The sequence below is a fragment of the Gracilinanus agilis genome, chromosome 2, assembly GCF_016433145.1.
Source record: "Gracilinanus agilis isolate LMUSP501 chromosome 2, AgileGrace, whole genome shotgun sequence".
In the NCBI taxonomy this organism is placed as follows: Eukaryota; Metazoa; Chordata; class Mammalia; order Didelphimorphia; family Didelphidae; genus Gracilinanus; species Gracilinanus agilis.
Genome location: NC_058131.1, coordinates 128,431,403 through 128,448,119, shown reverse-complemented (window position 1 = coordinate 128,448,119; position 16,717 = coordinate 128,431,403). Strand labels below are relative to the sequence as shown.

Below are 16,717 nucleotides of genomic sequence, written 5' to 3'. Positions count from 1 at the left end.
CTTTATTTTCTGTTGTTTTCAGTAACTATTTAGGTTAGTTTTTGTTATGCCTCTCTGGATTGAAGTTATATGTTGGGAAGTGGAGGTAATAGAAAACACACACACACACATATATTCAAATTAAGAGTCAGGATTGCCTGTTAAAACAGGATTGTATATGAATGGCCTATGAATAGGAATAGGTACTTTAATATAGACAGAGGTTTAGAAAAAGATAGGAGAGTCCTATTAGCTGAATAATGGAATAGAATGGAATAAATTGGCCACAGATCTATTTGTATAAAGGGGACTTAGAAGAGAAGTATATAATAAGGCAAATAATGCCCCAACCTAACTAATTAAATAATAATAATTAACCTTAGACAAGTCATATGGTTTTCCTGAGCTTTGGTTTCCTCATTTGTAAAATGATTTACATTAGTTTTGTTGATTGCTAAATTCCTTTCCAATTTAAGATTTTATTGCCCTCTGATCCTATTCACTTCTGGAAATGAGCCTACTGACTGGGGCTAAAATACAGAAGGAGACTGATGGTGTTGTGGGTCAGAAAATTTATTTGGTAAATGATTTTATTCAACAAACAATGATATATAGAAATCTGGGAGAACCTAAGATTCCAGGGTATTTCTGAACTTCCATATAACATAAGATCTTTTATTCAGTGCAAGCTGAGAAAGCTGCAGCTGGGTTTATGGGAATAATATAGCTATGAAATTTCACTAGAAACATGTATTGAGATTCATTGAACCACTAATCATAAGTTTCATACACTTAGGAGTCTATTACTTTTTTCCTAGGTGAACAGATACATACATTTTAAAATTAAAATAATGTTATTTATTCCATTTGTCATCAGAAGGGTCATCTTTATGCTAGTTCTAGGATTCTCCTTCTGCTAAGCTACTGTGAAGTATCATCTTCAGCATTGAAATCTACCAAAATAGCAGGTTGGTTTCATGGGAAAGAGTTAATTCTAGGATTTGGATTGAAAACATATTCCTGGGCTTACCCTGGAATGGGGTTGCCACAGATCCAAACAATTTTCTTTAGCTACTAAAATTCAGAGAAGATCTATCCCTAATATATGCAAGCTTATGGTCACCCCCAGGCCTCCATTACCACCTTCAAAATAAATACAAAGAAAAGAAATGAATACTCCTTCTGCTGATGAGTCAAAAAAAAAGTTTGTCATACTAAACCTAGTTCTTTGAAATCTGAAATGAGGACAGATTTCTGTGTTCCTTATTTCATTAAAGTTTTGACTTAATTGTCAATTCTGAAGACTAAACTGTCCATATAAAGATAAAATTCAAGAAAGAGTAGAGTGAATTTTCATATGTGGTTTTTGTGATGAAGTTCATAAAGAATGCTTCTGAGATGCTCTGATTTGCAAGAGAAAAAAAGTAGGGTTTTACATTCACCTATTCCATTCTAACTCTTAAAACTACCCTAGGACCTGGGGTCAAACTACTCTCTGGATTCCATCTATCTTATACCCTTGTTTTTGTTTATTTTTATTTTTGGAAGGGCCTTGTGTTTATCTGAGATCACATGAAACAGCTGGATAGTAGTCAACAACAAAATATGACCCAAAGAGAAAGCAGCAACTCCTTGCTCTTCCAACTTTTTACAGGATTAGTGTAGGTACAGGTACGGGATATTTCCTGGAGACAGTATACTACTGATGGTTAGGAAAGTCTTTGCCAATATACATGAGCAACATGAGGTTGCTGTGGGATGCTTGAGTCCATTGCTTCCTCCTTATGTTGAAGAGTTTTTTTAAAGTCTAATTCCTACTAAATCTAGTTCTTTGAAGTCTGAAATAAAGCCATATTTTTCCATGTTCCTTATTTCATCAAAGTTTTGATTTAACTCTATCCATTCTAGACTGAAGATAAAATTCTAGAAATAAAGAATTTTCATGAAAAGTTGTTGTTATGATAAAGTATTTTAGAAAATGAAATACTTTACAAAGGTAATTATTTAAATGAATATTCAACTATTACTTTAGATGCATCAAATGTAAAAAGTATTAACACACTGCCTCCTGTTAAAAATAATGATATAGAAAGTAGACATAAATTATTTACTTACCTCCTAACTGGAATTTTACCATTTGTATTTGTCATAAATGCCAATTTCATCCAGCTGAAATTCAGGAAAATATGGTTAATTGTTTCTTTATGAAACTAATCTCAATCTATTTGATCTTGTGTTATAATTATGAAAAATAAATAGCAATTAGTGCATATTCAAAGAAACTCATTTCCTCTGAAAATCAAAGATTAAAATTGTATCATATTAATTGGAGAATTTGACATTCAGATAAAACAACATGCATTGATAGAGTTTGTTAAGTACCTTGTCATTTTCTTGTTTTGTTTTTTTTTTAAATTTCATTATTCTGTCATGGACCATTGGTAGTACAATTGAATAGTTTAGCTCTAACACTGAATTGACTTCTCTAAGTAGTTTTGTGTTTCTGCTGGAGGTGTAGGATGGCTGCAAACCTCTGTCATATGCCATTGTCAGAGTGGCAAAACATTCTTGATTCTCTATAATGAGAAACTTTACCCAGCTTGGCAGCTTGTGAATAGAGAGGGTGGAAGGTAGAGGTGACACAAGGTTGAGGATTAGCAAGGCAGCAACAGTGAAAAGGCAAAGGGCCAAGGGACTGGCCTTTTCCTCATGCCTTGTCAAACAGGAAGGTGCTAGCAATGTCTATTCTGATAGTCTTTCTTTTTCTAAGCTCCAATTTCGCATCAGTTGCAAGTAAAAAAGGACTTTTCCCAGGTGTTCAGAGGCAGTTATTAGAAGTATCTATGAAAAAAATCTACACATGTACAAAAGAGCTGCTAAAAATCCTCAGAGAATTCTGGGCAAGCGAGTTTTCCAGTCATTCTCTAAACACTGGACATTGCCCTTTGAAAAAAATTTGTGCTACACAAATTTAATTAAACCAGGTAAAAAAGCTTCAAAATGTGCTTTTATAATGTTCATTTGTAACTACCATATTAGTAAACTCCACTTTCACAGTTCAAGCTTGGAGCAATAAGGGAAATAGAACTCAGGCTAGACATAAAAGATGATCTCATTACCAACTTTGACCATTTATTTGATGACAACCAAGAACCAAGAACAATATATGCGTCTCTCTCTTAACATATATATGCATATATTATACATGTATATGTTATATACATGTATATATGATAAATAGAATTCTCAAATTTTAAAATAAAAACAATCAGAAAAAGTACTTACTGTTTCTTGAGGCATGTCATTGGACTAACATTGTTAGCTCTAAAATTATGTATGATGGCTCTTAACCCTTCTACCCATTGCTGAAAGAAAAAAGAAAAAACATTTTCTTAATGAGGGAACTCAAAGGAAAAAAAAGGTGATTTTAATGTTCCTAGAATAAGATTTTTATCTCTTTCTCAGGAACTAACTTAAATAACACTTCTATAATCCCTTGCCTCCAACTCTTTTTACATTCTACACCTTCATATTTCATTCTTTAATAAACAGAGGTTTTAGTTTTCATTCTTTCGAGCCAGATAAATGTGGCATCTGTACTATCATTAAACAGCAGGTTGCCAACAATGGAAAGCTGCCCTCTGATAGATTTATTAGCTACTCTTTTTACAGCTTGAATAAATACAAGCCCTTCTTTCAGTTGCTGGCAATCTTAGTCATTCCAAAACAACATTATACAATAAGTGATGACATATTTAAGCATTCCCAGTTTAGAAAATGAATAATCTCTTGAAACACCAAGGCAGACCAGTTTTGTTATGGGATCTTATCCCAATCTAACAGTATGCTAAAAGTCTACCTGCCTTTCTTTCCCTGAAGAGCCTTTAAAAGAAAAAATATTTCACTGATCTAGTCTAGAAGCTAATAGTACTGGGTGCTTGCTTACATACTTTCTGTATAAGAATTCAGTCTTCAGCAGCAGTTCATCCATTACCTCATAGATTTACTAAGAAAACAGTGGAAAGGTTATATATGGCCTTAAAGGGATTTCGATCTATGTAGACCATTATACTAGTAAGTGCCAATCTAGGAGCCAAGACCAACTTTTGCCTTTAGGCTCATGCACATGGCTCTTATTGACGTCAAAGGAAGCTACACATGTGAGCCTGGGGAAATAACCTAACCCTTAGTAAAATGTTATTTAGTCAAATGGTTATGGGTTATGGATTAAAATGTATCATGGACCAAGCCAATGGAAATAATTTTCAATAATAAGCAATGTGAATGGTCATTATTTTACCCTCAGAAGAGGAAGAGTTTTGAATCTATTCAACTTGAAAAGTGAAAATTATTCATGAGTTTATGACATTAAGTGTACTTAATGTCATAAACCCCTAAGAAAAAAAGTACTACTGCTTCTCTCTCTCCCTCGCCCTCTCTCCTTCTGTCCCTCCATGCCTGCCTGCCTTTATTCCTTTCATCTTGCTTGCTTGCTTCCTTCCTTCCATTCATCCCTTCCTTCTTTCCTTCCTTCCTTCCTTCCTTCCTTCCTTCCTTCCTTCCTTCCTTCCTTCCTTCCTTCCTTCCTTCCTTCCCTTTTTCCTCCTTTCCTCCCTCCCTCCCTTCCTTCCTTCCTTCCTTCTCAACATATCACTATCAGCATCATTTGGAGAGAAGTTGAAGGACATAAAATAGGTATTTTCCTCTGATCAGGCTTACAAAATGCAGAAAAATCTAAAAGATCTTAAATGAAAACCCTAAATTCATGGTATATGGGCAGGGAAGCACTCATGCTAAACAGTATGGAGAGCTTGAACAAACTGTGTATAGTCATTTGGATTACGAGATAGGAGAAATGAATAAAAGGTAAAACAGCTCCAAAATGTTTCATCATCATACTTCACTTCCCATGTCAAACTTAATATGAAAAACTGGGGACCAATGAGTACTACCTTATTGACCTCACTAACTGCAGGTCCATGAAGCTTCCCTGTAAATATATAAACGCCCATCTAATCTGTTAAGTAGTAAAAGGGAGGTCTTTTTCTCAATTTAAAGGTATGTTGCATCTTCTAAAATGAATATAAATATATCTATTAGTTTCCTTTTGAAATTTTTCAAGTTTTGGACTCATTCACTTGTTCTTTCTGTTCCTTGTAATTCAGTCACTCCTATAAAAGGTTAATTAACATTCAAATGACACAAGGGCTAGATTTTCAGCATACTTTTAAAAAATCCTAGAATCACAGAACTTGACAGGTCAGAGGACCTTAGTGGTACGTCTAGTTTCTAAATAAAAAAGAATTCCCACTACAACATACCTCAGAAATAACTGTCCAGATTTTGCTTTACAGTTACCAAAGAGAGGAAATCTATTCCCTCCCAAAGCATCTTATCCTGCTTTGAGATAGCTCTAATTGTTGGCAAATCTTTTCTTTAAATTTAAACCAAATTTTCCTTTTTGTAGCTGACATCTATTGCTCTTAGTTCTGTTTTTCTGGTGCTAATAATAATTTTAATTCTTCCTTCCATAGGGCAGCTCTTTAAATATTTGAAGACAGCTACCTTTGCTCCCTCTAATCAATTCTCCTCCCCAAACAAAACTTTCCTAACTTTTTTTTGGATTATGATTATAGAATCTAATTCAAACTAACTTGAAGTGGCTAGAGGACTATAACACTTTCATAACTGGAGGAGGTTTTAGAGATCTTTTAATTTAGTAATGGCTCTTTAATTTTGTGACTGAGAAGGTATATAACTAAATGGCATTGATATTTTCAAGATAAAGGGTCTGATCAATTTGAACTACATAATTTTACAGATTTAGTTCAGTTAAACTAATATTTAATAAATGTTTACTCTATGACTTATGCCTATGCTGAACATTGGGAATGCAAAGATGAAGCCAGCTATTAGCCTTTGTTCTCAGCTGATGAAATTGAGGCCTATGGAAGGAATTTTCTTGAAGTCAGATAACAACTAGATTGTGACAGAACCTATGAAAAGATCATAAGAAAAACAGATGCTTTACTTTCCTGTGACTTTCTATTTCATTTAGATCATGTTATATAGACATAAACCTTTTCATTGTCTATCATAATCTCTTCAACTCATCCTCATTGTAGCTTCTCCCTATCTCTTGTCAAATGAATATGAAACCTACTTTAGAAAGAAAATAATAGTAAAATCTCAACAAATTATTGGAGTCTTTTCTTTCTTTTCTTTTCTTTTTTTAAAATAATCTGGTAAAATGCCAGCAGATGTCAGCAGAACCCTAGTGTTCTTTGCCAATGTTATATTGTTAGTAAAATGGATGATGAATAATTTTTCCTTTCTGAACTCACAGAAACATGAAAATTTCACACAGATGTCTCTTTGGAATTTCTGAAAATAAACAAGGATGTGAATCACCTGAATTCACAGAATGTTTCAATGAAATGTTGTAAAAACCTCAGGATGGCACCTAATTTGAACAATTAGTCCTGAAAGATGTCAGGTATTCACATCTGCAGGATAGTGATGCTATATGAATAGGATACATAAGGAATATGCCTCAGTGCTTGGCTTCTGAGTCTGAGCAAGCTGAATGAAATAGAAAGCCAAGACATAACCTAATCAATTCAGGTGACCTAGATTATCTAAATAATTTAATAGGAAAAAACTCCCTTTTCCCCTCATAAATGGATTTTTGGTCTAAATCATCTTTATGTCTACTTTTCACTTAGCTTTCTGTCCACAAACAGCCTCAGCATACATAGCTCATTATTCCTCATTAACAACTCTGAGAATTGGCTATGCTTTATTCCTTGTGTTTTCTGAGTAGATTCTATAACAAAAGAGATTAACAAGATTGGATACTCTCCAGATATACTAGAATCTCTCTAAACTGCCTCTACTTATTGTTCCTTGGCCTTGGCATTCTTTTTGTTGTTCAGGCTTTTTCAGTCACTTAAGAACCTTTGTGACCCCATTTGTTATTGAAGGGCAATTGAATGAGGAATGAATGATCTCTGCAGACAACTTCTTCAATCAGACAGGAGTCAATGATCTTGTCCCTGGAAAGTTCTTTTGGAGGTCATCAACAAATATGCTTTTCATCCTTATGTTATTTTGGTTTTGGTGGGATGAGGAGAGAGGCACCAGACCTATAATTTTACTGACCTAGAGAACTCCCAATGAGGCAACTTTCTCTACAAATGCAGATCAGCAACTAGACAAAATGAAAACTTAGAGATGACTCTCCAGGAGGTACCTTATTGCTAAATAATAGAAGCATAGAATCATGAGATTCAAAGCTGAAAAGGAACTTAAGAGATAATCTATTTCAACCCTCTTATTTTACCAAGGAAACTGATAACTGAAGCAAAGAATTTTATTTTCCCAAAGTCATGTAGGTTTTATCTCAGCCCTCATCCTCCCTGGCCCCTTTAAGGCATTTTACACTATTAACAACAGCTACCTTCTGGATATCCTCTTGTCTTTTTTATTTATTTATTTATTTATTTATTTTATTTTAAGCCCTTAACTTCTGTGCATTGACTCATAGGTGGAAGAGTGGTAAGGGTAGGCAATGGGGGTCAAGTGACTTGCCCAGGGTCACACAGCTGGGAAGTGTCTGAGGCCGGATTTGAACCTAGGACCTCCCGTCTCTAGGCCTGGCTCCCAATCCACTGAGCTACCCAGCTGCCCCCCCTCTTGTCTTATTTTTTGGAAAGTTGTATTCTCTTAGTATTCTCTAAATTCATCACATGCTTCTCTGTTGTGTTTTTCACTGGTTCCTCTTTCTCACCCTTTAATCTTCACTTCTGAGCTTTAGTTTTGCCATCTATAAATTGGGATAATCCTCATAAGACATTGGGGTAAATGCTTTTTAAGGTATAAAAATTAATCCAAAGTATTATTATAATAAAGGTTGTCCTGGGCCATCTTCTCTCATCTCCTTACATTGTGTTCCTTGATTATATCATTAACTCATACAGTTTCAGCTATTATCTCTATGCAGATGACTCTCAAATCTACATATGGAGTCTTGACCTTTCCATTGAGCTTCTTTCAAACACACACATTAATCAACCCACAGGACATCTCCAACTGCTTTTCCTATTGGCACCTGAAACTCAAAATATTCAAGACAGAATTACTTTTCCCGAAAAATCTGCTCCCTCCTTTGTCTTTTCTGCTTTTGCCAATTTTGTCATTCATTTGGGCTTGGTGTTAAATATTAATGCTACCTTTGAGCTTTGGGGATCTCTCCATACCACTAGGGCAATCATTCCCTCCTACTCACCGCAAGCCTAGAAACTCAGATTCTATCTTTGGGACACTGAGTTCCAATAGGTGAGCTTTCACTTCATCATGGCCAGAAACATGATTGTTTTTACCACATCCATACCTCCTCTCCACATTTTTTGTTCTCCTCTATTTTTGTCTTCCTCCATGAGAACGTAAGCTTCTTTGAGAGATAGATTGTCTTATTTGCTTATATTTGTATCTCCAGGACTTCATACAGTACAATGCCAGTTCTCTCTGTCTGTCTCTTTCCATTTGCTCCCTAAACTGCTATATCCAAATGAATTTCACCTTATATCAGCCTGACAGTAGACACTAAACCCCTGGTGAAATTTAGTAGAGATTTAAGGTTAATAAAAACTCCTTTTCCAGAGGCCCCTAAATAAAATACTCATATTTATGGTTTTACTCCAACTAAATTAAAGCTGCATTCCTCTTATCTAGGAATTTAGTAATACAAAAAAAATAGAGTGAACCTCAATGATTTTTTTTTTAGTATCTACAATACACAAAATTTTTTTGGAAGAGAACAGTAGATATGAGCCATCAGAAATATAGTAAACTTCTGATTAAGCCCATCAATGTTTTGAATGATAATTGTAAGGAGGGTAAAAGTTTTCTGAAAAAGCAAGACCATTTACTGGCACATTGTGGTCCAAGAAACAAGGTATTCTCACCTTCAAACACTGAGGAGAAAAGAATGGCCAACAAGGAGTTTTCAACCCCTCCTGACTTCATATTTTACCTTTTGGATTAGTGTTGCTAGCCTTGTGAAGGAACCATAAAAGAGGAATGGATACTATCACCTTCATAGTGTCAGTGATTTAGTAATGCCCATTTAAAAGTCCACAATGACTTTGCAAGTTCAGAACTACTCAATGCTGATGACTTGTGAGAGTGAGTTGGCCGTGGAAAGCTTCTCACTCCATCTGCACTAAACGAAATCTGTTTCTTGATGGAAAAGATTTACACCTTGGAAAGAGTTGTCAAAGCTCTTCTAATCTAGTTCAAGGTTTCTGAGTGAGGATTTCTAAGAGGCAGATTAACTTAAGAATGAATCTGGTTAATTTAGAGAAAAAACTATATATCAAGATTTATATTCACTCTGAACCCTCAAAAGAAGAAAGCAAAAAATATATAAATTGAGGTGATAGGTAGGGAGATGATAATGAAAAGGGATGCGCTTACATACAGAAGAATATATGTGATACTTTCTAGTGGAGTGACCTTGAGTAAATGAGTCAACCTTAGTGAGCCTGTTTCCCCTCATAAGGAAAATGGGGAATAATAGTAATAATAATAAAAATAATATGACTTGTAGGACCTACCAGTGTTGTTACAAGGATAGTATTTTACAAAGCTTAAAACACTTTAAAGTGAAGGACAGAATCATCATTATTTTTGAGAGTCTGAATTCCTACAGGAGGAATTGTTCACTTCAGCTATTGTCTCTTTGAGAATACAATCACATACAGCCTTGCTCTGTTAGTGCCATTAAGTAGCAAGCTCCTTGAGACTGGAGATTCATTCATTTTCTTAATCTTTATATCATCAGCACTCCCAAATTATCTTCCATGTCTATACTATCTTGAGTTCTTCATTTCATGTAGTAATATTGCTGGGAACATCATTTTTCTGCCCAGACTAGCTTCCCTTTCCAATTATTCTTTTTCCTTATACATATTACTAATTATCTTAATCATTGGAGCTGAAAATACTGAAACATCCTTTATTCCCTCTCCTTTATCCTATAAGTATATCCCTATCTAGCATCAGAAAATTGTGATTCCTTCTCTTAAAGTGTTTATTCATATTTATCAGCTCCTTTCTATTTATACTGTCACTGTTTTAGTCTGGACCTTCACCATCCCACATATGAACTATTTCTTTTTCTTCTGAAGTCAATTAAAATGTTTATTTTGATCTTTACTCTAAATGAATAAGAGTTATTATCCCTTTTTAGATTATTGTGACTCTCAACAATAACTCTAGTCCAATTATCAATAATATGGAATTAGGTCTTGATCAATGATACATGTAAAACCCAGTGGAATTGCGTGTCAGCTAAGGGGGGCTAGAGGGTTTGGGCGAGAGGGAAAGAACATGAAATACGTAACTATGGGAAAATATTCAAAATAAAAACAAAAAAGATTATTGTGACTAATGCCACTGAAAGACTAATGTCAGATGTCATAATAGATTAAGTTCTCAGCTTTGAGTTCATATCCTCATTCTCATCTTTATTTTTTTTTACACATATGAACCATTTCAACAACCTCTTAACTGGTCTCCTGCAATATACTGCATTCACAGATATACCGAAAATCCTCCTACTACCTACTAGCTAAACTCTAAACTGCTTATTTCTGCAAAGCTTTCCATGGTCACCCAGAACAAATTCTCTCTTCAGGTAATAATAATTTCTTTGTTATTTTGTTATTACTTCATGGTCCAATGCTTTGTACATACTTTCCCCTCAGACTGGAATGTTCTTTCCTCTCCTCTCTGCTCATCTAAATTGTATTTATCTTTCACATCGCAGCTCCTCTTCATGTCTTCCAGGAGGCCTTCCTTTCTTATTTTAATAACATTATTAAAAACAAAACTAATAGATGACATTTAGTTTGTATTTTAAGGGTTGAAAAACACATGAAATATATAATTTCCATGTTTGATCCTCGCAAGAATTCTGTGATGTAGTTGTTATTATTATCCCTGCTGTAGAGATGTAAAGTTGAAGCTGAGAAGTTAGCTAGTGATTTTCTGAGAATAAGATTTGAATTCAGGTCTTCCTAAAACTAAGTCCACTGCTCTATTCAATAGGCTTCTTAACTGCTTCCACTTAGGGTACACATAGATCTCACCTCTTTTCCTTAATTATTTAAACAGTTATCATTCATATTACTCCTTTGGACAGTTAATTACAGAGAGTCTTGTGATGTTGTTTAAATGCAAAGAAATAGAATATGCTCCTGTTTTTCATTGTTTTAGCTCTGAAAGCTAATACCAAGCATATTGTCTTACTCATAGTAAGTACTTAGTATTTGCTGAACTAAAATGAACTGCTGGATATGATTTTGGTAGGGTTTAGATGAAGTTTACTTTAACATAAGATTCCATAATTATATAATTAAAAACTATTTAATATATAAATATGACATTAAAATACAAATAACCCTGGAAAAATTTAATATATTAGGTACCTGTCAATCATTCAAATCTTAGTCAATTCACTGCTTAACAACTAACTAGCTAGTCTAGGGGGTTAGTAGTTTTTTTTGTTTTGTTTTGTTTAGTAGTTTTAGTAGTTAGTTTTAGTTTAGTTTAGTAGGTTAGTAGTTTTGATGAGGAAAGGAGGAGAAAATAGGGGATAATGTAGAGACATAAGAAAGTATAGTGAAACACTGTAATGGGGTATTTTAGAGTAAGGGAGATAAAAAACCTGGAAAGGAAGGGAAGGCTTAGCAGATAAAAGAAAACCTTTAAGTGGGAGTAGGAGGCTAGGAAAAACAGCTTCTTTTGCTTCACAATTTTGTCTAGGATCAAGGTCATGAAAAACAAAGCAATTTAATGAATAGCTTCCAAATTGAACCTAGCAATAAAACAAATGAGTCCAATTATCATTATTTAGCAAAGAGGTTACCACCTACTGAAAGAAGGACTGGGCTTTAAAAGCTGATGAATATAAGACAATACACTCATTGACTCATCTCTTCATTATTAATAATGCTATTTTTACAGACTTAATATGGCCACAGTTGAAATGGAAAAGACAACTAATTCTGTAAATCTCTTTACCTGAAAAGCTTAGAGAAATGTGACATTTATAATTTTGAAGGATGAAGGTTTGGTGAAGACATTTCAATTAATTAGTGGCCAGTCTACATTTAAACTGGGTATAGGGGTGACTATATTATTTTGATTTTTTGTTTTATTTTGTTTTGCTTTTTAAACCCTTATCTTTGGTCTTAGAATCCATACTGTATATTGGTTTCAAGGCAGAAGAGCAGTAAGGACTAGGCAGTGGAGATTAAGTGACTTGCCCAGGATCATACTGCTAAGAAGTGTCAGAGGCCACATTTAATTCCATCTCCCATCTTTAAAAGGATTCTCTATTCAGTGAGCCACCTAGCTTCCCCCTGGCCACATTACTTTGTAAATATGGGTTTTGAGGTTTAAAGAAAAAGTGGAACAAGGGTTAGTGTAGTCATTTCTAATAGTCATGCCATGTCTCTAGTTGAAATGTTTTAATAATTCACCTAGATTATTGTACTATGATAGCTAAGTTCCTAGAGAGTAAGAAGGGATGATGTTTTAAGTAATTTTCTATCTTTTTCGGTGCCTGATATGATGCTTTTCCCATAATAGAACCTATTTGTCAGGTCTCTTGAAATCCATCTTCTTTCTAGTTCTGTTATACATCAGTATCTGATTGATTTTCCCCACAACTTTTATCATATCTCTCTCCTGTTCAAAACTTTCCTGTTTCCTATTGACTGATGGTATTCATCTTTAACCAGATAACTGTATGTTTTAGCAATATAATTGCTGAAATAATCAGCAAAGTATAAGTTATGGGGAATTAAATGATCATAGTTTATTTAACTAATGATATTTCTTATTAAACCTCAAAAAAGATCCTTGACTGTAACCAAGCTACCTTTTAGAATCTCTATGTATGACTTACTCACTTCTACCTTTGGAAATGCCCTCTCTACTCATCTCTAATAATGTAAACTTTATACTTCCTTCAAAGTCAAACTGACAACCCATATCCTCCATATTGACTACCATGTAATCCCACCACACATTGATCTTTTTTTCTTCTCTAAATTTGCAATATATATTGGTATGAACCTAAACCTTGAGTTATTTATGAACTAATCTTGGTACTTTTCTCATTAAAGTTATTTCACTCATTTATAATACATACTATCTCTACAAGTAGATTATAAATTATTTTATGATTGGAACTAAATCTTGTATTACTTGCATATCCACTAACACAATATAACAGCAAAAAACTCTTAAATTTACCCAATGCTATAAAATCCTATATGTAAAAGGGCTTTGTAAGGTAGATAGTTCAAGATGATGACACACATTTTACAGATAAAGAAACATGTTGGTTCAGAGAATTTCCCAGGTGGCTTGATTTGAGATATTATGCACACATTTGTTCTTTAATGGACCTTAGGCTACCCTGGCAATGGGTTACTGAAATGAAAGAAACAGCCTCAGTATAGTTTCATAGACTTAACATTCCAAAGCTCTTTAATATCTCTGGAAAATGGACAATAAAAATATCAGATATTATCACATTTCAGCAGATAATAGTTAAAATTCCACCTTACTACTATTTTAAAATGCAGTTCTGTTTAATAAATCTATCTCTCTGGCTGAGAAATTGGCCCAAAACAACATTGTTTTGCAGGTCTGATTTCAAAGAATTCTATTAGAGAGTCCAATGTAACTCTTTGTCTCTCTTTTTATGAGCTCTCAATCTCCTTAACAAAATCATGGCTGGATTCTTTGTTTATGATGTCTGCTCTAAGTGTCTGATTCTTTGACCCTTCTATCATTTCCTGATGTTTTATCCAGGCTCGTGTTAATTGTTTCCATGACACTATCTATCCATCTCACCCTCTGGTGTTCCCCTTTTCATTTTGCTTTCAATCTTTCCCAAGATCAAAGTCTTTTCCAATAAGTTCTGTTTCCTCATTATGGAGCCAAAATTTTTAGGCATCAGCTTTAGTATTTGACCTTCCAGGGAATAATCTGAATTAATTTCTTTAAGCACTGATCGATTTGATTCTGTCCAAAGGACTCTAAAAAGTCTTCTCCAACACCACAATTTGAAAATGTTGATTCTGTGGCACTCATCTTTCCTTATGGTCCAACTCTATAGTCACACACTGCTACTAGAAAAACCATAGCTTTTACTATATTGACCTTTGTAGGTAAGATGATATCTCTGCTTTTTGTATGTTTCCCAGTTTTGCTGTAGCTTTCCTTTTCAAAGAGCACGTATCTTTTAATTTCATAGCTGCAGTTGCTGTCAGCAGTGAGCATTAAGCATAAGAATATAAAATAGGACACTCCTTCCATTTCTTATCTGTTTGTCAGGAAGTAAGGGGACCAGTTGCTAGTTTTTACAGTCTTTCATCTCATTAAGCAACTTCTTAATTCTTCTTCACTTTATGTCATCAGAGTGGTATTATCTCTAACTTTCTTGAAGAGATTTCTTGTCTTTTCATTCTTTTGTTTTGTCATATTTCTTTGTACTACTCATTAAAGAAAATTTTCTCGTCTTACTGCTATTCTCTGAAATTATGAATTCACTTTACAAATCTTTCCTTCTTTACCTTTTGCTTTTCTTCTTTCCTCAGTTATTTGTAAACCTCATTACACAGTTATTTTGTAAAACCTTTTGTTTTTCTTTGAAAACAATGCTTTTTGGTGTTTCCTATACAACATTGCAAATCTCTGTCCATAGTTCTTCAGGCTTTCTCTTCACCAGATCTAATCCCTTAAATCTATTCATCATATTCACTAAAGATTCATAATTGGTATTATTTAGATCATACCTCTAGGGATTTATCATTTTTCCAACTTTTTCAATTTAAATCTCAATTTTGCAAAAAGAAGTCACAGTCAGCTCCAGTTCTAGTTTTAACTGACAGTAAAAAAAAATACAAAAAACAATAACCTGATTACCTGAATTAAATTCACCATTCTTTTTCATTTATATTTAATAATAACTATGATATCAGTGTCTACTCTTTCTGTCTCCTATTTGACCAAATCCAGCTTACCTTATTTAATGGATCTTAGATTCCAGGTATGTTTGCAATATTGACCTTTACAGAATATGACTTTCCTTTCAACACCAGACATATCTTCAGCTGAGTTTCCTTTCTTTGATCCAGTTCCTTCATTAGTAATGGAGTTACTTAGCGTTGTCCTCTGCTCTTCCCTGTTACCATATTGGACACTTTCTCACCTGAGAGGTTCATCTTCCAGTGTCATACATAAGCACAGTCTACTGGGTTTTCATGGCAGAGATAATGGAGTGGTTTACTCTTTCCTTTTCCAGTGGATCACCTTTTGTCAGGACTCTCTACCATGACCTGCTCAACTTGGATAATCCTGTATGGCTTTGTAAGCCCTTCTGCCACAACTAAGTAGAACTCAATTCTGATATTTCATCAACACTACTCAAGTGAGATTTGTTATGTCAACTTAAATAATAAGAAATAAGATTTATTTTATTATTTTATTACTGAGGTATTAATTCATATAATTATCCAGAGAATTTGGTTGGCAAGTTCAACTTGGGAAGTTCAAGAGGTATTTATAATTTGTACTAAGTATAATAAGCAATGTAGAGGTTATTTAATTATATCCAAACATTTGAATTTGGAACCTTATAACAATAGCTTATTTTTTCCACATGAAGGAAAATCAAACTTGGTATATAATAAGAATTACAATAAAAGATTTTTGTTTCTTTTTAAAATGATGAATGAATCTCAGTTTCAAGTGCAGTGAACCCGTGATTTCACTTTGATGTTCACTGCCCCCTGAAACTTAATAAAAAGATATCCAAACTCTATTTAATTCACTAGAGATAAAGACTATATAGACTTGGTTACATTTGGATAGAAGAAAAATAAAAACAAGAAAGCAGAGTGGCTTTTCTAACTAATGAAACGGGCATATGAATAATGTATGTTAAATGCTGATGTTTTACGTTGAACGCTTCCTATAGCTCATGGGAAAGCTATGGGCACAGGAATATGTTATTAGAATTTAAGACCCAAGTGTAACAAATGTTTTGCCTCTGTGGTACATTTCATTCTTATGATATCAGGCACAACTAGGTATCAAGATCACTCACTCATCTACTCCCCCCTAAAGCATCCTGGATATATGTGGCTGCAATTTGGGCACCAATATATAAAACTAGAGTACTTTTAAGGAGGAGAAATGCAAACTAAATTCTCTAGTGAGGAACTAAGAAAGGATTTGGGTAAGCAGATATAATTATCTACACTGGAAGAAAGCCAAGTTACCAGGGTTAAAATCTTGAATATTGCCATTAGTTTTCCATTAAAAACCAGTTATATCCTGAAAAGTGACTTTAAAAATAACATTATGGAATCCCATATCTGTATTCCTTGTCAACCACTATTTTATGCCATTTGCTCGATCTTTATATCTGCAAATAATTTTCTCATCCTTTCTTAGAGTTGTATAGCTCCCTTTAACTCCATGAGATGAAGTATTAAGAAGAATAAACAAGTATAAAAACTGAGCTTAGAACCTGGCCAAGTCTTTCAGAATAAGAATAGTAGCTTGTCTAGAAGTGAATACACACACACATAAAGAGAGAGAGAGAGAGAGAGAGAGAGAGAGAGAGAGAGAGAGAGAGAGAGAGAGAGAGAGA

The 16,717-nt window shown here is 34.1% G+C and overlaps 1 protein-coding gene across 4 annotated transcripts in view; it reads right to left on the bottom strand.

Moving 5' to 3' along the window:
• The window catches only part of PLCB4 (phospholipase C beta 4), a 160,435-nt gene that overhangs the window by 108,110 nt on the left and 35,608 nt on the right, over positions 1-16,717 (bottom strand). For all 4 annotated transcript variants that reach the window (XM_044663402.1, XM_044663405.1, XM_044663403.1 and 1 more), the window contains exons 5-6: positions 3,265-3,344; positions 2,095-2,148 (exon numbers count right to left, since the gene is read on the bottom strand). In XM_044663402.1, the coding sequence (XP_044519337.1) occupies positions 2,095-2,148; positions 3,265-3,344 (134 nt within the window). The remainder of the gene's footprint in view (positions 1-2,094; positions 2,149-3,264; positions 3,345-16,717) is intronic.